The 18053-nt window shown below is 43.0% G+C and overlaps 1 protein-coding gene across 2 annotated transcripts in view; it reads left to right on the top strand.

The window, feature by feature from the left end:
- Nucleotides 1–18053, top strand: part of LOC126213008 (poly [ADP-ribose] polymerase tankyrase-1-like) — an 88006-nt gene that overhangs the window by 14685 nt on the left and 55268 nt on the right. For both annotated transcript variants that reach the window (XM_049940563.1, XM_049940562.1), the window contains 2 exons: nt 2557–2726; nt 2844–2927. In XM_049940563.1, the coding sequence (XP_049796520.1) occupies nt 2636–2726; nt 2844–2927 (175 nt within the window). In that variant the 5' untranslated portion in view covers nt 2557–2635. The remainder of the gene's footprint in view (nt 1–2556; nt 2727–2843; nt 2928–18053) is intronic.

Genomic DNA, 18053 nt, shown 5'->3' with positions numbered 1-18053 from the left:
TACGTCAGTTGAAACTACACTTTCGCCTCAGACCTTTTATTAATCGTAACCCTGAACCTCTGGATGGTATCGAAAAAAGTGCTCCGAGAATACCGTCTTGGAAAAATATGGTGAAAATTTCGGCATATCTACCATGAATTGAAATGATAGAAGTCGCAATCCCCCAATTGATACTTACCGTGCTCAAAAAATCATAGCTCTGCATAGTTTGCTCAGGAACCGCACTTGAAAAAATCGTCTTTTTAAAAGCTACCTAAGGTACACCCTAGTGCACGACCGGCGCAAAAAGAACCAACCGATTGGCTCAGTTTGCCTGGACTGGAGGAAATGCGTAATGTTTAAATTTGGACCCTGTAGTGTAAGATGCGTACGGCCTTGCCGTGGTTGTAACACCGGTTCCCGTCAGATCATCGAAGTTAAGCGCTGTCGGACAGGGTTAGCACTTGGACGGGTGACCATCCGCTGAAATGAAATGAAATGTCGTGTGGCTAGGGCCTCCCGTCGGGTAGACCGTTCGCCTGGTGCAGGTCTTTCGATTTGACGCCACTTCGACGACCTGCGCGTCGATGGGGATGAAATAATGATGATTAGGACAACACCCAATCCGCTGAGGGAAACTGAGAAGCCACTTGATCGACAAGTAGCGGAACCGGTCTCGTAAACTGACAAGCGGCCGGGAGAGCGGTGTGCTGACTACGTGCTCTTCCATATCCGCATCCAGTGATGCCTGTGGTCTGAGGGTGACATGGCTGCCGATCAGTACCGTTGGGCCTTCATGGCCTCTTCGGACGGAGCTTTTATTTTTTTTTTTTTTATTTTTTTTACTGTAAGATAGCTACAGTATGCGCGTTCTTCTGACAGATATGCATACGGTAGATAGGCCAAGGGCTACCTAAAACACTGGATCCTTTGTGATTAACAGAACTCCGACATACGACCTGCTGAAGGATCGCAGTTTCTCTCGCCGCTTTTTGGAACATACTGGTACCAACCATTGTCGCGCCCCGATCACCACCATGACCATCATATGCAGCTAACGATGCTGTCTTCAATCTCATAATCAGGAAGCTGCAGTGCTTTAAAGTCCATGAGAGAAACTGCCTTCAGTATACAAGTCGTGTACAAAGTTAAAGCGTGGGCCTGAGCTCAGTTCCGTTACACCAAGCCCCACGTTCTGCACCCAGAGAATGTTCGTGTTGACTCTCGCGTTTACCTATCGGCCTAGATGCTAATTTCCGAATTACCTCTCGTGACATCACTGCAAAAATTTACCGAGAACGGCTGTTGCCGAAACCGGAACGACGAAACTCCTAAAAACCGAAACAGGCCAGTGCCACAAAGAGCGTACAGTATGCACACAGATTTAGGCTCAGAGATACCATCTGTGACGTCCCACACTACTGATGATCTCAGCAGTTAAGTCACATAGTGCTCAGAGCCTTTTGAACCACTTACTTGCCAAACGACGCCTCGCTCGGTGTAAGGAGCGTAAACACTGCACGCTTGAACAATGGAAAAACGTTGTGTGGAGTGCGGAATCAAGGTAGACAATGTGGCGATCGAATGGCAGGGTGTGAGTATGGCGAATGCCCAATGAACGTCATCTGCCAGCGTGTGTGGTGCCAATAGTAAAATTCTAAGGCGGTGATGTTATTGTGTGGTCTTGTCTTTCATGGAGGAGGCTTGCACCCCATCTTGTTTTGCGTGGAACTATTACAGCACAGGCCCACATTGATGTTTTAAGCACCTTCGTGCATCCCACTGTTGAAGGGCAATTTGGGCATAATGATTGAATTTTTCAACATGATCGAGCTCCTATTCGCAATGGACGGCCTAGGGCTAGTTGGTTACACAACAATAACATCCCTGTAATGGACTGGCCTGCACAGAGCCCTAACATGAATCCTACGGATTCTTTTTGGGATGTTTTGCAACGCCAGCGTCGTGCCAGGCCTCACCTCTCCTCAGTGCAGCTCTCAGTGAAGAATGGGCTGCCATTCCCCAAGAGACCGTCCAGCACCTGACTGAACGTATGCCTACTAGAGTGGAAGCTGCCACCAAGGCTAATGGTCGGCCAACACCATATTGATTACCAGCATTACCGACGAAGGGCGCCACGAACTTGTTAGTCATTTTCAGGCAGGTGTCGGGATACTTTTGATTACATAGCGTACAATAGTTTAAAATAATGGTACATCCATGACGATCATTTTGTGGCCTCTCGAGACATAAACCATGTACGGTTAAATAATAATTCGAGTCAGCACTCAGTTGTCGCTATGAAGTTCCCCAAGTACTTAATTTCACCCAGCACCATGCTAGGAAGTGCGTGCTGGCATGTCCTTACCGGCCTAAGGCTCGTTTAGCTGGCGAAAGCTGCTGCTATACTCAAGACATCCTCCCACCCCATCTCTTATATATATTGGACAGGACGAAGTTATATGAGTCTTGTAGAGTGATAAGGATCCTAGTCGGAGTGAAACATTAATTTACACAAGTTAAAGTGTATTATACCATGTAGAAAGAAAATTAACTCATTTATTCATAAAATTACAGGTTCTTCAGCAGTCTGAAAATCTTATGAAGGTATTTTGAGGGAGTTCTTTATTTGACGTAGCAGCTTTATCCCGGCATTATGATCTACAGAACCAGTATTTGGCTAATCTACATTTTAATGGCGGCAGTCAGAGCTACCGACTTCAGTGACCCAGAGTCCAACACAACAGGTAACGTTTTATTGCAGTTGACGGAAGTCTCGGTATAGCAATGACCAATAATTTTATAGTAGCTGATTAAATACATGTTCTATTTTTCCACTGAGATTTTATCAATTTATTTTTCAGAATACGTTCCAGAGGCCACAGTCGATCGTTTAAGAACTGACGATCCACGGTACACAGTCGATCGTTTAAGAACTGACGATCCACGTAAGTACCGGTACTACTTTTCCATTATTCGTAGATACGTCAAAAGGGGGACATATTAATTTCACGACGAACTCCGCTCTGTTTTTTCATTTACAAACCCTTACGGAGCCGCAGCAGGAAATGGGGTTGTAGTTTACTAACCCGAGTGGGGTTCCATTGCTCCTCTCTCGCTTCGTGGGTGGATAAATTGTTCACTGCATGTTGTAATCTTACTCTCCCACATATCTGTATTAAATTTTTCTTAGTGTTCTCATTAGTTTCAAAACTCCGAAAGACGTAAGATATACAAAATAAAAACTTTTTACTTATCTTCATTTTCTCTTGTTGTGGACTCCAGTTTTTGCGTCTAGGGTACATTCTTGAGGCTGAAATTTTGCTTTTGCTTTGTTGGTTCGTGATGACAAAATAAAAGATGAAGATAACTTGAATTTTATTCTTTGTCGCATTTTTCAATATTACACTGTATTTACAATTTCCACTTAATAATCCAAATTACGTTGTTAGTGCCGACCATAAAAGAAATACGTGTGCCTCCATCACACACATACCCACCACTCCTGAAATTCCGCAGTACTCATAATATTCAAAAGAGTTTACAAAGCAAAAGCGTCTACATACTTTCTTGTCAAAGGAATAATCATCAGTAAGTTATAACATTATTTTATAAATGAATCCAGAAATAAATTTAATAATTAGCGTTAGATTGTGCAATTAGTAATATGAATTTTAGGTATGCCACATATTTAGTAATTTCAAATGTTTCTAAAAGAAAGGATAATTTTAACCGTACATGCCGAGTGTAACAAGTTAATATCTTTTTATGAATTTTTGCCTGACATCATATGAAATTCATTTAGTTAAATAGCTGAGATACTGTTCACCTATACAAGTTACTTAGTATCGACTATTTCTATAAAAAAAGGTTGTGTTAGGAACGGGTGTCCCATTACCATAGACATGTGGCATACGGGATCGCGATTTATTGAAGCAACAAACCAACTAAGTGATCGAACCCAAAGAAACAAAAACTACCAAGCAAACCCAAGAGATACGCGAAGATACGGCCGACCTTGTAGCGACGTATTATTTACTTAGATTCACTGGGCATAACCTTTGATAGCTTCCAGGATAATCAAACACTCTCTGAGCCAAAGGGGAGTAGACAATTTTAAACGGCAAGGCGACTGCGTTTATCAAACTATTTATCTATTAGAAAGCTTTGTAACGGATTCGCCATACACAAAGACATGTTGTTGTTGTGGTGGTCTTCAGTCCTGAGACTGGTTTGATGCAGCTCTCCATGCCACTCTATCCTGTGCAAGCTTCTTCATCTCCCAGTACGTACTGCAGCCTACACCCTTCTGAATCTGCTTAGTGTATTCATCTCTTGGTCTCCCTCTACGATTTTTACCCTCCACACTGCCCTCCAGTACTAAATTGGTGATCCCTTGATGCCTCAGAACATGTCCTACCAACCGATCCCTTCTTCTAGTGAAGTTGTGCCACAAACTCTTCTTCTCCCCAATCCTATTCAGTACCTCCTCATTAGTTATGTGATCTACCCATCTAATGGTGGTTCAAATGGCTCTGAGCACTATGGGACTCAACTGCTGTGGTTATCAGTCCCCTAGAACTTAGAACTACTTAAACCTAACTAACCTAAGGACATCACACACATCCATGCCCGAGGCAGGATTCGAACCTGCGACCGTAGCAGTCGCACGGTTCTGGACTGCGCGCCTAGAACCGCGAGTACCCATCTAATCTTTAGCATCCTTCTGTAGTACCACATTTCGAAAGCTTCTATTCTCTTCTGGTCCATGTTTAACTTCCATGCATTTTAGCCTGACATCATATGAAATTCATTTAATTAAACAGCTGAGATACTGTTCACCTATACAAGTTACTTGGCATAGACTATTTCTATACAAAAAGGTTATGTTAGGAACGGGTGTATTACACTTTATTTCCTTACATACACCAAAGCAGGGATGGACCACGTGAATTTAGCACTGGAGCTGTGGACAGATAGCCTCTTCGTTCGTCTGGGATAAAGATCTACATTAGAGTAAACCTACGATTATCCACTCATATGGAGATCACAGAGACATGGAAATTAACAACGCCTGTTCTCAATCGCCAGTAAATGCCAGGGATTATTGATTTGTTGAGGGTATTTTTGTTCTGTCGTTGCCACTACAAAGATGCGTGCGTATAAATGGGTAGCGAAAACCATAATAAATGTATAGTGCTGTAGAACATCTAAAAATAAGACCAAAATTATCAATGTCTAACGCATAAAAACAACAATATATTAGCATACGGCATTTCCCGATGTAAGAGAGAAATCAACCGAAAATCACCGTAAGTACATATCAATGTGTTCTTAACGAACTGGTTTTCAATGTAAAGGCAAATCTAAATGTAAATAGCTTAATTACAGACCACAGATGATGCTTTACCTCAATAAAGTGAAAAGCGTCTAGTGAAAAAAATCACGAATTTTTGTAGTTGCAACAACAGAACAAAAATACTCTCAAGAGTTAAAATGCAACTAAGGACACTTTGGCCACAGAAATGAACAATTATAGGTATGGTATGTGCCTAGTGGGATTCGATAGACATGTGGGCCTGAGGTCCTTCCAGTAACGGCAATTACAGTGAGCGTTGGAATGGCCAGTGACTGCGTGGCATCCAAAACCACACAAGGGAAAAAATCCTCCAGCCCAGAATTTTGCACAAACGAAACAGGAACTACGGCTGGCCAGCTGCACTAGATAGATAAATGGCGCGTAATTAATAACCAGTTTCATAGCGTCCATGCCACTAATTACAAGATTACGCAACAAAGTGAATACATAATTCTAACCTCCACAAAAAACAATTAAACTTCTCGTGCGAAAGAGAAAACAAGTAAAATTAATCACTCTCCCTACACCTTACAGTCCTCATCCTACCCTGTGCAAATATGACCTAACTTATAAAATCTTAACCTGACTTCATGTCTAAGACCACGCTCCAATGGAAATGAGTGTACCATCCGGCTGCCTGTGTCTGAGTGTCTCCGGCCAGAAATTTCGCAGACCCTCCCCGCACGCAGTGTCCAGAGTCAGTTCTCTGTGGAGGGCCGACATCTCACCAGCCCCGGGCGCCTGTTCAGAAAGCGAGGCGCGCTCAGCCAACGAGGTTGGTCGGACAGCGCGAACAGCCGTCGCCCCTGGGCTCCCTCTGAGCGGCGAGGAGTCCCACACAGTTGTGCAAAGCTCTGCAGGGGGCTCCGCAGGGCCAATCAGGGGACTCGGTTTTAAGTACTGAAGGAAGGCTGGCTTCTGGCGTTGACTTGTTCACGCCAGCTATTCATACAGAAGACTTATGAACTTTCCCCCGGCTCCCAGAGGAAAATAGGGACCTTCTCTAACTTTAAAATATGTCAACATGTCCTGAACTGTTGTAGGTAATTACAATGGAACATATTGTCTGGAATGGACTGAGGCTGCTGATTACTGAAGCAAAATAGGAAAGTGGGAATAATATTAAATGTATAGCTGCAATAATCATTGGCACACGCCAGACCAAATTCCACCTAACAGAAACGTTGAATAGGAATAGTAAGTGAAGGGAAAATAAAAATAATTTAAAGAGGAGCGAGAATAATGGATTTGTCTTAAAAAACTCATTTCGTGCTCAATTCCCGTCCGCAGCTCGTGGTCGTGCGGTAGCGTTCTCGCTTCCCGCGCCCGGGTTGCCGGGTTCGATTCCTGGCGGGGTCAGGGACTTTCTCTGCCTCGTGATGACTGGGTGTTGTGTGATGTCCTTAGGTTAGTTAGGTTTACGTAGTTCTAAGTTCTAGGGGACTGATGACCATAGATGTTAAGTCCCATAGCGCTCAGAGCCAATTGAACCATTTGAACCCATCGTGCTCAGAGCCATGTGAACCATTTTTGCTCAATTCCATTGACCGACTGCGTGGTGCAGTAACTGCCTTGAGTCACTGTGTACCCAAAGCAGTTAGCATCGTTGTGACTCAGTAGTGTTCCTTTGCATAATCCTCTTGAGAAATGCTATGAACTGTGAATCAGCGGTAAGTATGCCCAACTTTACAATAAACTACTTGCAGCATGAGGTCCTTGGCTATATTTTACAAATCACTTTTCCTTGAGAACAAAGATTACTCGAGAAAGAGAAGAGTTTGATTAATATTACTTACATAACACATACGGCAACTGCAGAAGCAAAAGGGGCAGCTTTATGAATGTCTGTTCAATAACGATAGGAACACAAAAGTCACTAAGTTCCTTTGTTACAGTGTGAAGATTACTTTGTAATCTGAGTGATATAATATTCGTGCTTTTTACCTCCTGTAACACTTCATTACTATACCTAACTTTGGTTTCGTCTACGTTTTTATCGCTACAGAGAAACTGAAAGTAGTTTGATCTTACATGTGTCTACCGAAAGGACGCTAATGGCAAAGAAGTTATCAAACAGGAAAGAAAGTTACTGGGGACCGTAACTGATCAATTTTCGTTGACCATATTGGTGTCAGCTGTAACCATTAACGTAATTTACACGTAGCACCTGTCAGCAGGTCGTTGTCATAAATCGGTAACAAAATGTGACACACAACGCAATCCACAAATACGCAAGAACCTAATCTGACGGCACAGACACTCTCTTTCAGTGGGAGAGGTTTTCAAGTCGCTGCCTGAAAATACACTAACGGTACAGTGCTGGGCGTTTACTGACAAAAGATCGCGACCGACAGAATTGTATTACTGGAACCTTAGATCGTTCTTGCGGACAAATACACTATGTGATCAAAAGGATCCGGATACCACCAAAAACAGATGTTTTTCATATTAGGTGCATTGTGCTGCCACCTACTGCCAGTAGCCGGCCGCGGTTGTCTCGCGGTTCTAGGCGCGCAGTCCGGAACCGTGCGACTGCTACGGTCGCAGGTTCGAATCCTGCCTCGGGCATGGATGTGTGTGGTGTCCTTAGGTTAGTTAGGTTTAAGTAGTTCTAAGTTCTAGGGGACTGATGACCACAGCAGTTGAGTCCCATAGTTCTCAGAGCCATTTGAACCATTTTTGAACTACTGCCAGTAACTCCATATCAGCGACCTCAGTAGTCATTAGACGTCGTGAGAGAGCAGAATGGGGCGCTCCACGGAACTCGCGGACTTTGAACGTGGTCAGGTGATCGAGTGTCACTTGTGTCATACGTCTGTACGCGAGATTTCCACACTCCTAAACATCCCTAGGTCCACTGTTTCCGATGTCATAGTGAAGCAGAAACGTGAAGGGACACGTACAGCATAAAAGCGTACAGGCCGACGTCGTCTGTTGACTGACAGAGACCGCCGACAGGTGAAGATGGTCGTAATGTGTAATACGTAGACATCTATCCAGACCATCACACAGAAATTCCTACCTGCATCAGGATCTACTGCAAATACTCGTACTACGTCAGTTAGTTATGAGCTGTTAAGCTGATTGTGCTATAATTCTCGCACTTGTCAACTATTGCAGTCTTCTGAATAATGTCGACAATTTTCCGGAAGTCAGACGGTATGTGGCCGAATTCATACATTCTACACACCAACGTGAATAAACGTTTTGTTGCCACTTCCCCGAGTGATTTTAGAAATTCTGATGGAATGTTATCTATCCCCTCTGCCTCATTTGATTTTAAGTCCTCCGAAGCACTTTTAAATTTGGATTCTAATTCTGGATATTCTATCTCTTCTAAATCGATTCCTGTTTCTTCTTCTATCACATCAGACAAATCTTTTGCCTCACAGAGGCCTTCGATGGACCGTTTCCACCTATCAGCCCTCTCCTCTGCATTTAACGGTGGAATTCCCGTTGCACTCTTAATGTTACCATCCTTGCTTTTAATTTCACCGAATGTTGTTTCGACTTTCCTTCCGACAACCATTTCTTTTTCGATTTCTTCACATTTTTCATGCAAGCCTTCTCTGAACTTCCTATTTATTTCATTCCTCAGCGACTTGTATTTCTATAGTCCTGAATATTTTTGTACTTCCTTCTTTCATCGATTAGCTAAAGTATTTTTCTGTTTTCCAGGATTTGTTTGCAGTCAAGTTCTTTGTGACTATGTTGTTATTTCCAGCTTCTGTGATTACACCTTTTAGAGGTGGCCATTGCTCTTCAACTGTACTGCTTACTTAGCTATTCCTTATTGCTGTATGCATAGCCTTAGAGAACTTCAAGAGTGTCTCTTCATTCCTTAGTACTTCTGTATCCCACTTCTTCCAGTATTGATTCTTCGTGAATAAGCTCTTAAGCCTCAGCTTACTCTTCATCACTACAACATTCGGATCTGAGTCTCTATCTGCTCCTGGGTACTCCAGTATCTGATTTCGGATTCTCTGTCTGACCATGATGTAATCTAACTGGAATCTTCCCATATTATCCGACGTTTTCCAAGTAAAGGTTCTTCTCTTGCGATTCTTGAACAGAGTATTCGTTATTGGCAGCTGAAATTTATCACAGAACTCAATTAGTCTTTCTCCTCTCACATTCCTTATCCCAAGCCCGTATTCGCCTGAAACCTTTCCTTGTGTTCCTTCTCCTACAACTGCATTCCTATTCCCCATGACTATTAGATTATCATCTCCCTTTACATAGTGTATTACTCTTTTAGTATCCTCATATACTTCTTTATCTGCAGCTTACGACGTCGCCGTGTATACCTAAACCATCGTCGCAAGTGCTGGTCTGCTGTCGGTTCTTATGAGAGGAGATCCATCACTGAAATGTCGACAGCAACACACTCTCTGCCCTACATTCCTATTCATAACGCATTCTACTCCGGTTATACCATCTTCTGCTGCTGTTGATATTATCCTATGCCCATCTGATCAGAAATCCTTGTCTTCTTTCGATTTCAATTCACTGATCCCTATTACATCCACATTGAGTCGTGATATGTCCATTTTCAGATTTTATTGCCTCCCTGCCACGTCAAGCTTTTGACATTCCATGCCCCGACTCGTAGATCATCATCCTTTAGTTGGTTGTTTAGTCTTTACGTCGTGGTCACCTCCCACCTGACAGTCCCCTCCCGGAGATCCGAGAGGGGAACTATTGTGGAATATTTTGCCAATGGGGAGACCATAGTGACACTTTTTCAATTACAGGCCACTTGTCCTGTGGACACATGATATGTGTCTTTAATGCTCTCGCTTCCATTTCTTCCTGCAACTTCATGCCATTGATCATTGCGGATTCTTCCGCCTTAGGGGTAGTTTCCCACGGCAAGGACCAGAGAGTGCCTTGATCCTCAGCGAACTTTGATAGCGTGAATTTTAGTCCTGCCCATCGACCCTTTTTTCATTTCCGTGATTGCTTCTCCGATGTACAGATTAAACAGTAGTGAAGACATACTGCATCCTAGCTGTACACTCTCCGCCCTTTTCCCTTTGTCTTCTGTTAGTATAGCACCTGCTTGGTTCTTGTAAACATTGTATGTTATACATCTTTCACTATAGCTCAGACATAGTTTTACCAGTTTTTGTATTATGTAGCAACACTTCGTAATGTCGAAAGCTTTTTCTAGGTTGTAGAATCCTATGAAAGTGCCCTGATTTTTCATTACTCTGGCTTACAACTCCGATATTACACCTGCCTCGCTGGTCCCTTCATCTTTCCTGGCCAAACTGATCGTCATCTTGCACAGCCTCAGTATCCTTTTCCATTTTTATGTATGCTGTCCTTGTCAGAAGCTTGGATGTGTGAAATGTTAAAAGGATTACTACCCGACAGTTCTCGTATTTATCTGGTCTTGCTGCCGTCAGGACTGTGGTGACTGTTCAGTGGCGTGACTCCAGTGTTACAGACTGTGTATACACACACACACACACACACACACACGATCAGTGGTCTGGTGGCTACCATTGTTGCCTCTGGGTCATGGTGTCCCGCGTTTGATGCCCGGCCTGCTTGGGGATTTACTCTGCCTGGGGACTGAATGTTTGTATTGTCCTCATCATTTCTTTATCATCACCACCATTCGTGACAGTGGCTACATCGGATTGTGTAAAAATTGCACTGTGTAAAAATAGGGACTTTGTATGGGCGCTGATTGTTGTGCAGTTGAGCGCCCCACAAACCAAACATCACCATCACACACACTGTATGAGAGATGTGCTATGCGTTCATACATCTCCAGGAGAACAGGACGCCGGATGTGGCTCAGGTGAAGCACCCCTCGTCGACTGGTGTGCCATATGATGATCGGTATGCGCTCCTCATTTAGCCACTGATGTAAGATCTTCCTGGAACCTTACACACAAATATGCCAATGAGGCCTTCAAACGATTCACCTTGCAGACACCCCCTTGTTTGTGGCCTGTGATTTTTTTATGTGGACGAGCACCATCTGGTGTCCATATCAGTCATAGGTTTCTGGTTCTTGGTACGAGAGGTGTTGTCCCTTGCTGCCCGTATGACTCCTAATCATATGCCCCTAAAACCCCTCCTCTCTCAGGACTTTAGATACTTCCCACAAACGAAGACGAATTCCGTGACGTGGATTTGTGGACCCGCAGTTTACTACTTGTTTCCTGACGGCTAGAAAAAGGTCCTCGATTTTTGGAATTTCCATGTGCAGTTGTCTGCAATCCCAAATACAGACGACTTTTTTCTAATTATTCTTTGTAGTGCTTTTCCTAACGCATCTCGGAGTTGGCGTGTTAGTGCAATGAGAAGTTCATCCATACGCTCTCCACTCATAGTACGTTATTCTCTGATCATTGTAATACTTTCCTCCGAGCTAGTACACATAGATCGTCACAACGAGTGTGACGAATTGATGCACTCTCCCCCTCGCGTTCTTGTTTTCCTCCTACACTTGGTCCTACTTTACGTGTCTCATACCCCTATTCCTCGTTCTCTATGCCTCTTTGATCGCTGGGAACAGGACATGGCGCCCATTCCATGTGTTGCAACCCCTGACCAGTTTGCCCCCACCACTCCCTTTAGGCGCTACATAGGTGCCACTGGGGAAAAAGGTAGGGTTGCACCTTTGACTACTAGTTAAAATATCCTGGAACCTGCGTTGCTTAAATTATGAGTGAACTCATCACAACTGAGGGCTCAAGACTTCTGGTATGAGAAGTCGCCCTGCCTGCCACCACCATTGTCAAAGAAGGTGGAGGGACGCACAAAAGTGGTTCAGAGCGCCCTCTGCCCTGGGGTGGGAAACTGCTCCTAAAAGGCGGAGGAATCAGGAATTATCAACGGTATGAGGATGCAAAAGAGAGCGGAAACCACCACATTAAAGACACATAATTTGTATTCACATGACATGTGGACTGTAACTGTAAAAGTGTCATGATGATCTCTCCTCTGGCAAAAGATTCCAGACCAGTCCCTCTATTCGAATCTTGATGAGGGGACTGCCAATGGGGAGGTGACCATGAGAAAAAGGTTGAATTACCCACTAAAGGTTAACATTCCACGATTCGAGGCGTGGAGTGTCAGATGTCTGAACGTTGTAGGGAAGCTAGAATATCTGAAAAAGAAAATTCAAAGGCTCAGTTTAGATATTGTGAGGGTCAGTGAAGTGAAACAGAAAGACAACAGGGATATCTGGTGTTACGAGTGTGTACCGTAATATCAACAGCAGCAGTAACAGCAATAACAGAGTGTACCGTAATATCAACAGCAGCAGTAACAGCAATAACGGGAGTAGGATTCGTTATGAATAGGATGGTACATCAGCGAGGGAGTCATTGTGAACTGTTGAGTAATGCAGTTGTTGTCATTAGAATCGACAGAAAACCAGCACCAATATTTCAGGTGCACATGCCGACGTCGCAGACAGAAGAAGAAAAGACGGAGGAAGCATATGATAATAATAATTAAATTCATAAAGGGAGATAAAGTGTAATAGTTAATGGGGGATTGGAGTGCGGTTGTGGGGGACTAGTAGAAGTAGTGGTTACGGGACAATATGGGCATGATAATGAAAATGAGAGAGAAGAAGGACTGACTGAGTTCGGCAATAAATTTCAGCTAGTAATTGTGAATACTCTTTTCAAGAATCACAAGAGGGTGGTTGGTTGGTTGTTTCGGGGAAGGAGACCAGACAGCGAGGTCATCGGTCTCATCGGATTAGGGAAGGACGGGGAAGGAAGTCGGCCGTGCCCTTTCAAAGGAACCATACCGGCATTTGCCTGGAGCGATTTAGGGAAATCACGGAAAACCTAAATCAGGATGGCCGGACGCGGGATTGAACCGTCGTCCTCCCGAATGCGAGTCCAGTGTCTAACCACTGCGCCACCTCGCTCGGTTCACAAGAGGAAGAGATGTACTTGGAGAAGGTTAGGAAACACAGGAAGATGCCAGTTAGATTACATCATGGTCAGGCAGACATGTCCAAAATCAGATATCGGCTTGTAAAGCATAGCCAGGTCGCAATTTAGCTATCATGAAGAATAGGATGAAGTTTATAATACTACTCAGGAAGAAGAAATGCGCAAAAAAGTGGGATACGAAAGTACTAAGGAATGAAGACATACGCTTAACATTCTCTGAGGCTATTGATACTGTGACCATGAATAGCTCAGTCATCTGTTCAGTTGAAGAGGAATGGACATCCCTAAGAAGGACAATCATAAAAACTGGAAAGAAAAATTTAACCAGGAAGGGAACTGTGAAGAAAGTATGGGTAACAGGAGAAATAATTCAGTTTATCGATGAAAGAAGGAATTACAAAAATGATAAGAGAAATTTAGAAATACATAAATACGAATCACTTAGGAATGAAATAAATATGAATTGCTAGCAAGCTAAGGCGAAATGGCTCCTCGAAAAATGTGAAGAAATCGAGAAAGAAATGATTACCGGAAAAACTGACTCATATTATACAAAAATCAACACAATCTTCGATTAAATTTGAAACATTAAGAGTGCAATATGAACTGCACTGGTAAGTGCAGAGGAGAAAGCGAATAGGTGGAACGGGCACACTGAAGGCCTCTATGAGGGGGAGGAGTTTTCTGATGAAATTACAGAAGAAGAAAGCTGAGGCGATAGGGAAGAGGTGGGGCATCAATCGGATTTTCACAGAGCTCTGGACGACTTAAGGGATAGATAACATTCCATTGTAATTTCTAAAAACCTTGGGAAGTGGCAAGAAAACTACTATTAACGTTGGTTTGTTGACTGTATAAGACTGGCGATATGCCATCAGACTTCCAGAAAACGTCGTTAACACAATTACGAAGATACCAAGAAATGGCAAGTGCGAAAATTATTGGGTGGCCAGCGTAATATCTCATGCATGCATGTTCCTGACAAGAACAATATACAGAAGAAATAATCTGTTTCATGACGGTCAATTTGGATTTAGGAAAGGTAAAGACACCAGAGAGGCAGTTCTGACACTGCGGTTGATAACGGAAGCAAGAGTGAAGAAAAATCGTGACATGTCGATAGGATTTGTCGTCCTGGAAAAAGCATTCGGTAGAGTACGGTGGTGTAAAATGTTCGAAATTCTAAAAAACCTAGGGATACGTTGTAGGGAAAGACGGGTAATATTCAATATGTACATAAACCAAGAGTGAGAAATAAGAACAGAATACCAAGAACGAAGCGATCTTATTAAAAAGGGTGTAAACCCAGAGACTTACACTTTCGTCCCTACTGTTCAACATTTTCGTCGAAGAAACAATGAGGGAAACAACAAAATTTTATGAACGGGATTAAAATTCAGGGCGAAAGGGTATCACTGATAATATTCGCTGATTACATTTCTATACTCCGTGAAAGTGAAGAGGCACTACAGGAGTGGTTCAATGGAATGAATAGTCTAGCGATTACAAAATGTGGGTTGAGAGAAAATCGAAGAAAGAGGAAAGTAATGAGAAATAGCAGAAACGAGAATACCGAGAAACCTAACATCAGAATTTGGGATCACGAAGTTACGGAATTGTGCTACTGGGCAACAACATAACGTATGATGGACAAAGCGAGGAGGATAAGCGCGACATTTCTAGCTAAGGGAAGTCTACTAGTATCAAAGAGGGGCCTTAATGTGAGGAGAAATTTCTAAGAATGTGTGTTAGGAGCACAGCATGTTATGATAGTGGGAGGTTGACTGAAAAAGCCGGAACAGATGAGAATCGAAGCATTTGAGGTGTGGTGCTACAGAAGAATGTCGAATATTAGGAGGACTAATAAGGTAAAGAATGAGGAGGCTCCCTGCAGAATCGGCCCGTAAGGGAATACGTGGAAAACACTGACGAGAAGAAGTGACAGAACGAATAATTTCCATTTTACTACAGGAAGCTGTAGATGGTAAAAATTGTGGAGGAAGACAGAGGTTGGGATACATCCAACAGATAATTGAGGTTGTAGGTTGCAGTTAGTAATCTGAGATAAAAAGGTTGGCACAGCAGAGGATTTCGTGGTCTGTCACATTTAATCAATCACAAGACTGGTGACGAAAGAAAAAGGAAAAAAAAAAGATCTTTCATTTGCTTAAAACTCAGCTACTATGACTTGCTAGTAAATAAGTGTAAATGAAGCTTTCCGAAGCGGCAGGTCTGATTTGTCTATGAATTTCAGCTAATCAGATTTCAGATCAATTTGAGGCCAGTTATCTTGTTTGCAAACAGCAGTCAAGAGAAATGTAATTAAGTTCAACAAACAATTTCTCACCAAAGTTAAGAGTGCACAAAGAATTTATTCTTAACATGGCATTAGAATACTATTAAAAAGGTTTCAGACAATTTTACCAGTCTAAACTTAAATGTTTAAATTAAAGGAATTGGTGAATACATGTTGAGAAATATCTGGAGAGGTTTCGGCAGCTAGGCCAGCACACCGTACGTTGATGATTTACTTAATATTCGGCACCTGCACAGCGACGATAGACTAGTGCGTGCAACGTCTAATGTCGCAGCTCACCGCGTCCTTCACGCAGCGTGCCCTGCGGAACTGGGCACGTACGAGCCTCTCGTTACACGGTGACGTCAGTCCTGCTACTTCCAAAGGAAGCACGCTGTCCAAGATGCAAAGGGATTGTGTGCACTGGCGGCGGTAGTGGTTAGTGAAACGGGATTGACAGAACGTAGCGTTGTTTTTCTTGCTTTGTGGCCATTCTTTCACTCGGTTCGTAGCACTGACTTCTCATTGTCTCAATGACAACAGTCGCATACGTAGTTATCTGGTAAAAAGTCTCTCTCCTTTCTGTATATAACTTAAGTCATTCTGCTATTGTTTATCTGCAGTAATAAATATTCCCACATTGAAAGAAAGCTAATATACATTGGATTCTAACAGTAGCTGACACGCTTCCGTTTCTGAAGTCTATTTCAACGCGAAAATTTCGTCGCTGATTGCCTCGTTACCTATCGACTGGTTCGGTCAGTACCTCTATTGATCGCCCTAAAGTGGAAAGCTCTTGCAATATTCCACTCGCCACCCAGAATAGCCTGCAGAGGGACAAAGTACAGGGTCTTTCCGTAAGAGCGTGCGAAAATGTAACCAGATATAGAGAATGCTTCACTGTACAATTTGAGGTACGAAACATGGAGTTGGATAAACCAGCTAAAGGAGATATGGAAACAAACTTGTCGATCTCTTTGTCTAGCATTCCTGTTTTCCACATTATTCATGACTAACATGGGTACAGATTTACATCTACTGCGTTGTTTATTTACATGTAGGTTTATTATTTCCTCCAAGAAAACGAGGATGATCCTGATTACTAGGAATTCATGATGCAGGTTTTATTTATTTTAATTATTCGTAAGGTGGCTCTGTTGTATCGTATTTACACTGTCCCCTTGGCTGTCCCTGAGGGGATGTGGAAACGACATGATGGTGCACTGCCTCGCTTCGGTGTGGACGTCCGCAGCCCTCTCAAGTGGTCACTGGACTTGAATCTGAGGTCCTGTTTCATGACCTGTGAGGTCACCTGACATGAATCCCCCTGATTATTTCCAGTGGGGATATCTAAAGCCACTTGCATATGAGACCCCAGCGGATATGGAGATGGATTATTGCCAGAATTGTAGCTGCCTGTGATGTGATTCGAGACACACCAGAGATATTTGTGAGCGTGCAACAGAATCTCGTTCTTCGATATCATGGTTGCACTGAGGTTGGTGGCCGTCAGTATCAGCCCATTCAGTAAGATACAGTACAAATGGTAATTGCTGTTAACTGTAACTGATGTGAATAAAAAAGAAGACAGCAATGTGATTTTATTCCTGTCATCTCCAAAAGCTGGCTTCTCCAATCCCCGGTTCGCTACTGAAATTTCTCAGTGAAGCATCTTGTTTCGTCCTGTTAAACTTTTGCATGCTCTTACAGAAACATCCAAGATAATGAGGCCAAATGTCGATATCCAAGATCAATGTGTATAATGTCTTTTGAAGTCTCGTTCAGTCACGCTACAGTCGCAGATTCGAATCCTGCCTCGGGCATGGATGTGTGTGATGTCCTTAGGTTAGTTAGGTTTAAGTAGTTCTAAGTTCTAGAGGACTGATGACCACAGCAGTTAAGTCCCATAGTACTCAGAGCCATTTTTTTTTCTCGTTCAGTCATTGCACGAGAAGCGAATTACGAAAAACGTAAATAAATGCTAACATTGTTGTATGGGCCACAGTTCTGTACACTTAGCTGTATGCTGGATTTTACAATTGAGAGATGGTCTATGTTTCCAAGCTACTGTGATTTATCAGCACAAAAGACTGCGATACTAACGATTGCATTTTCCTCACGTTTTCCTGGTATACATCGTACAACCTAGCGCCCATTGCGAGTTTTAGTTTAGCTACACTCAACAGTTGATTATTATTACAATTCCCACTTTAGCGGCTATGTCTGAACTATCGAAAAAGACAAAGATGTCTTCCAAGGAATTTTCCGAAAAACGAAGTGACCAATGCAGCGATGACAGGTGTCTAGGATGAACGGTTCACTCCTTTCCTCTCTTAATTCCCCTGCAACTGAACTGCTATGTTTATTAGCTGACGAATAGCATGGTGAGATAAAACTTACTTCTCCATATATTCTACTTGCTACAGACACAAGCATCAGTATACTATTACCAAATGCACAAATGTGTGTGAATTTCCCAGCTACC

The sequence above is a fragment of the Schistocerca nitens genome, chromosome 11 (genome assembly GCF_023898315.1).
Source record: "Schistocerca nitens isolate TAMUIC-IGC-003100 chromosome 11, iqSchNite1.1, whole genome shotgun sequence".
Lineage (NCBI taxonomy): Eukaryota > Metazoa > Arthropoda > Insecta > Orthoptera > Acrididae > Schistocerca > Schistocerca nitens.
The sequence above is the reverse complement of the archived record's forward strand: the minus strand, read 5'-3'. Positions and strand labels throughout refer to the sequence as shown.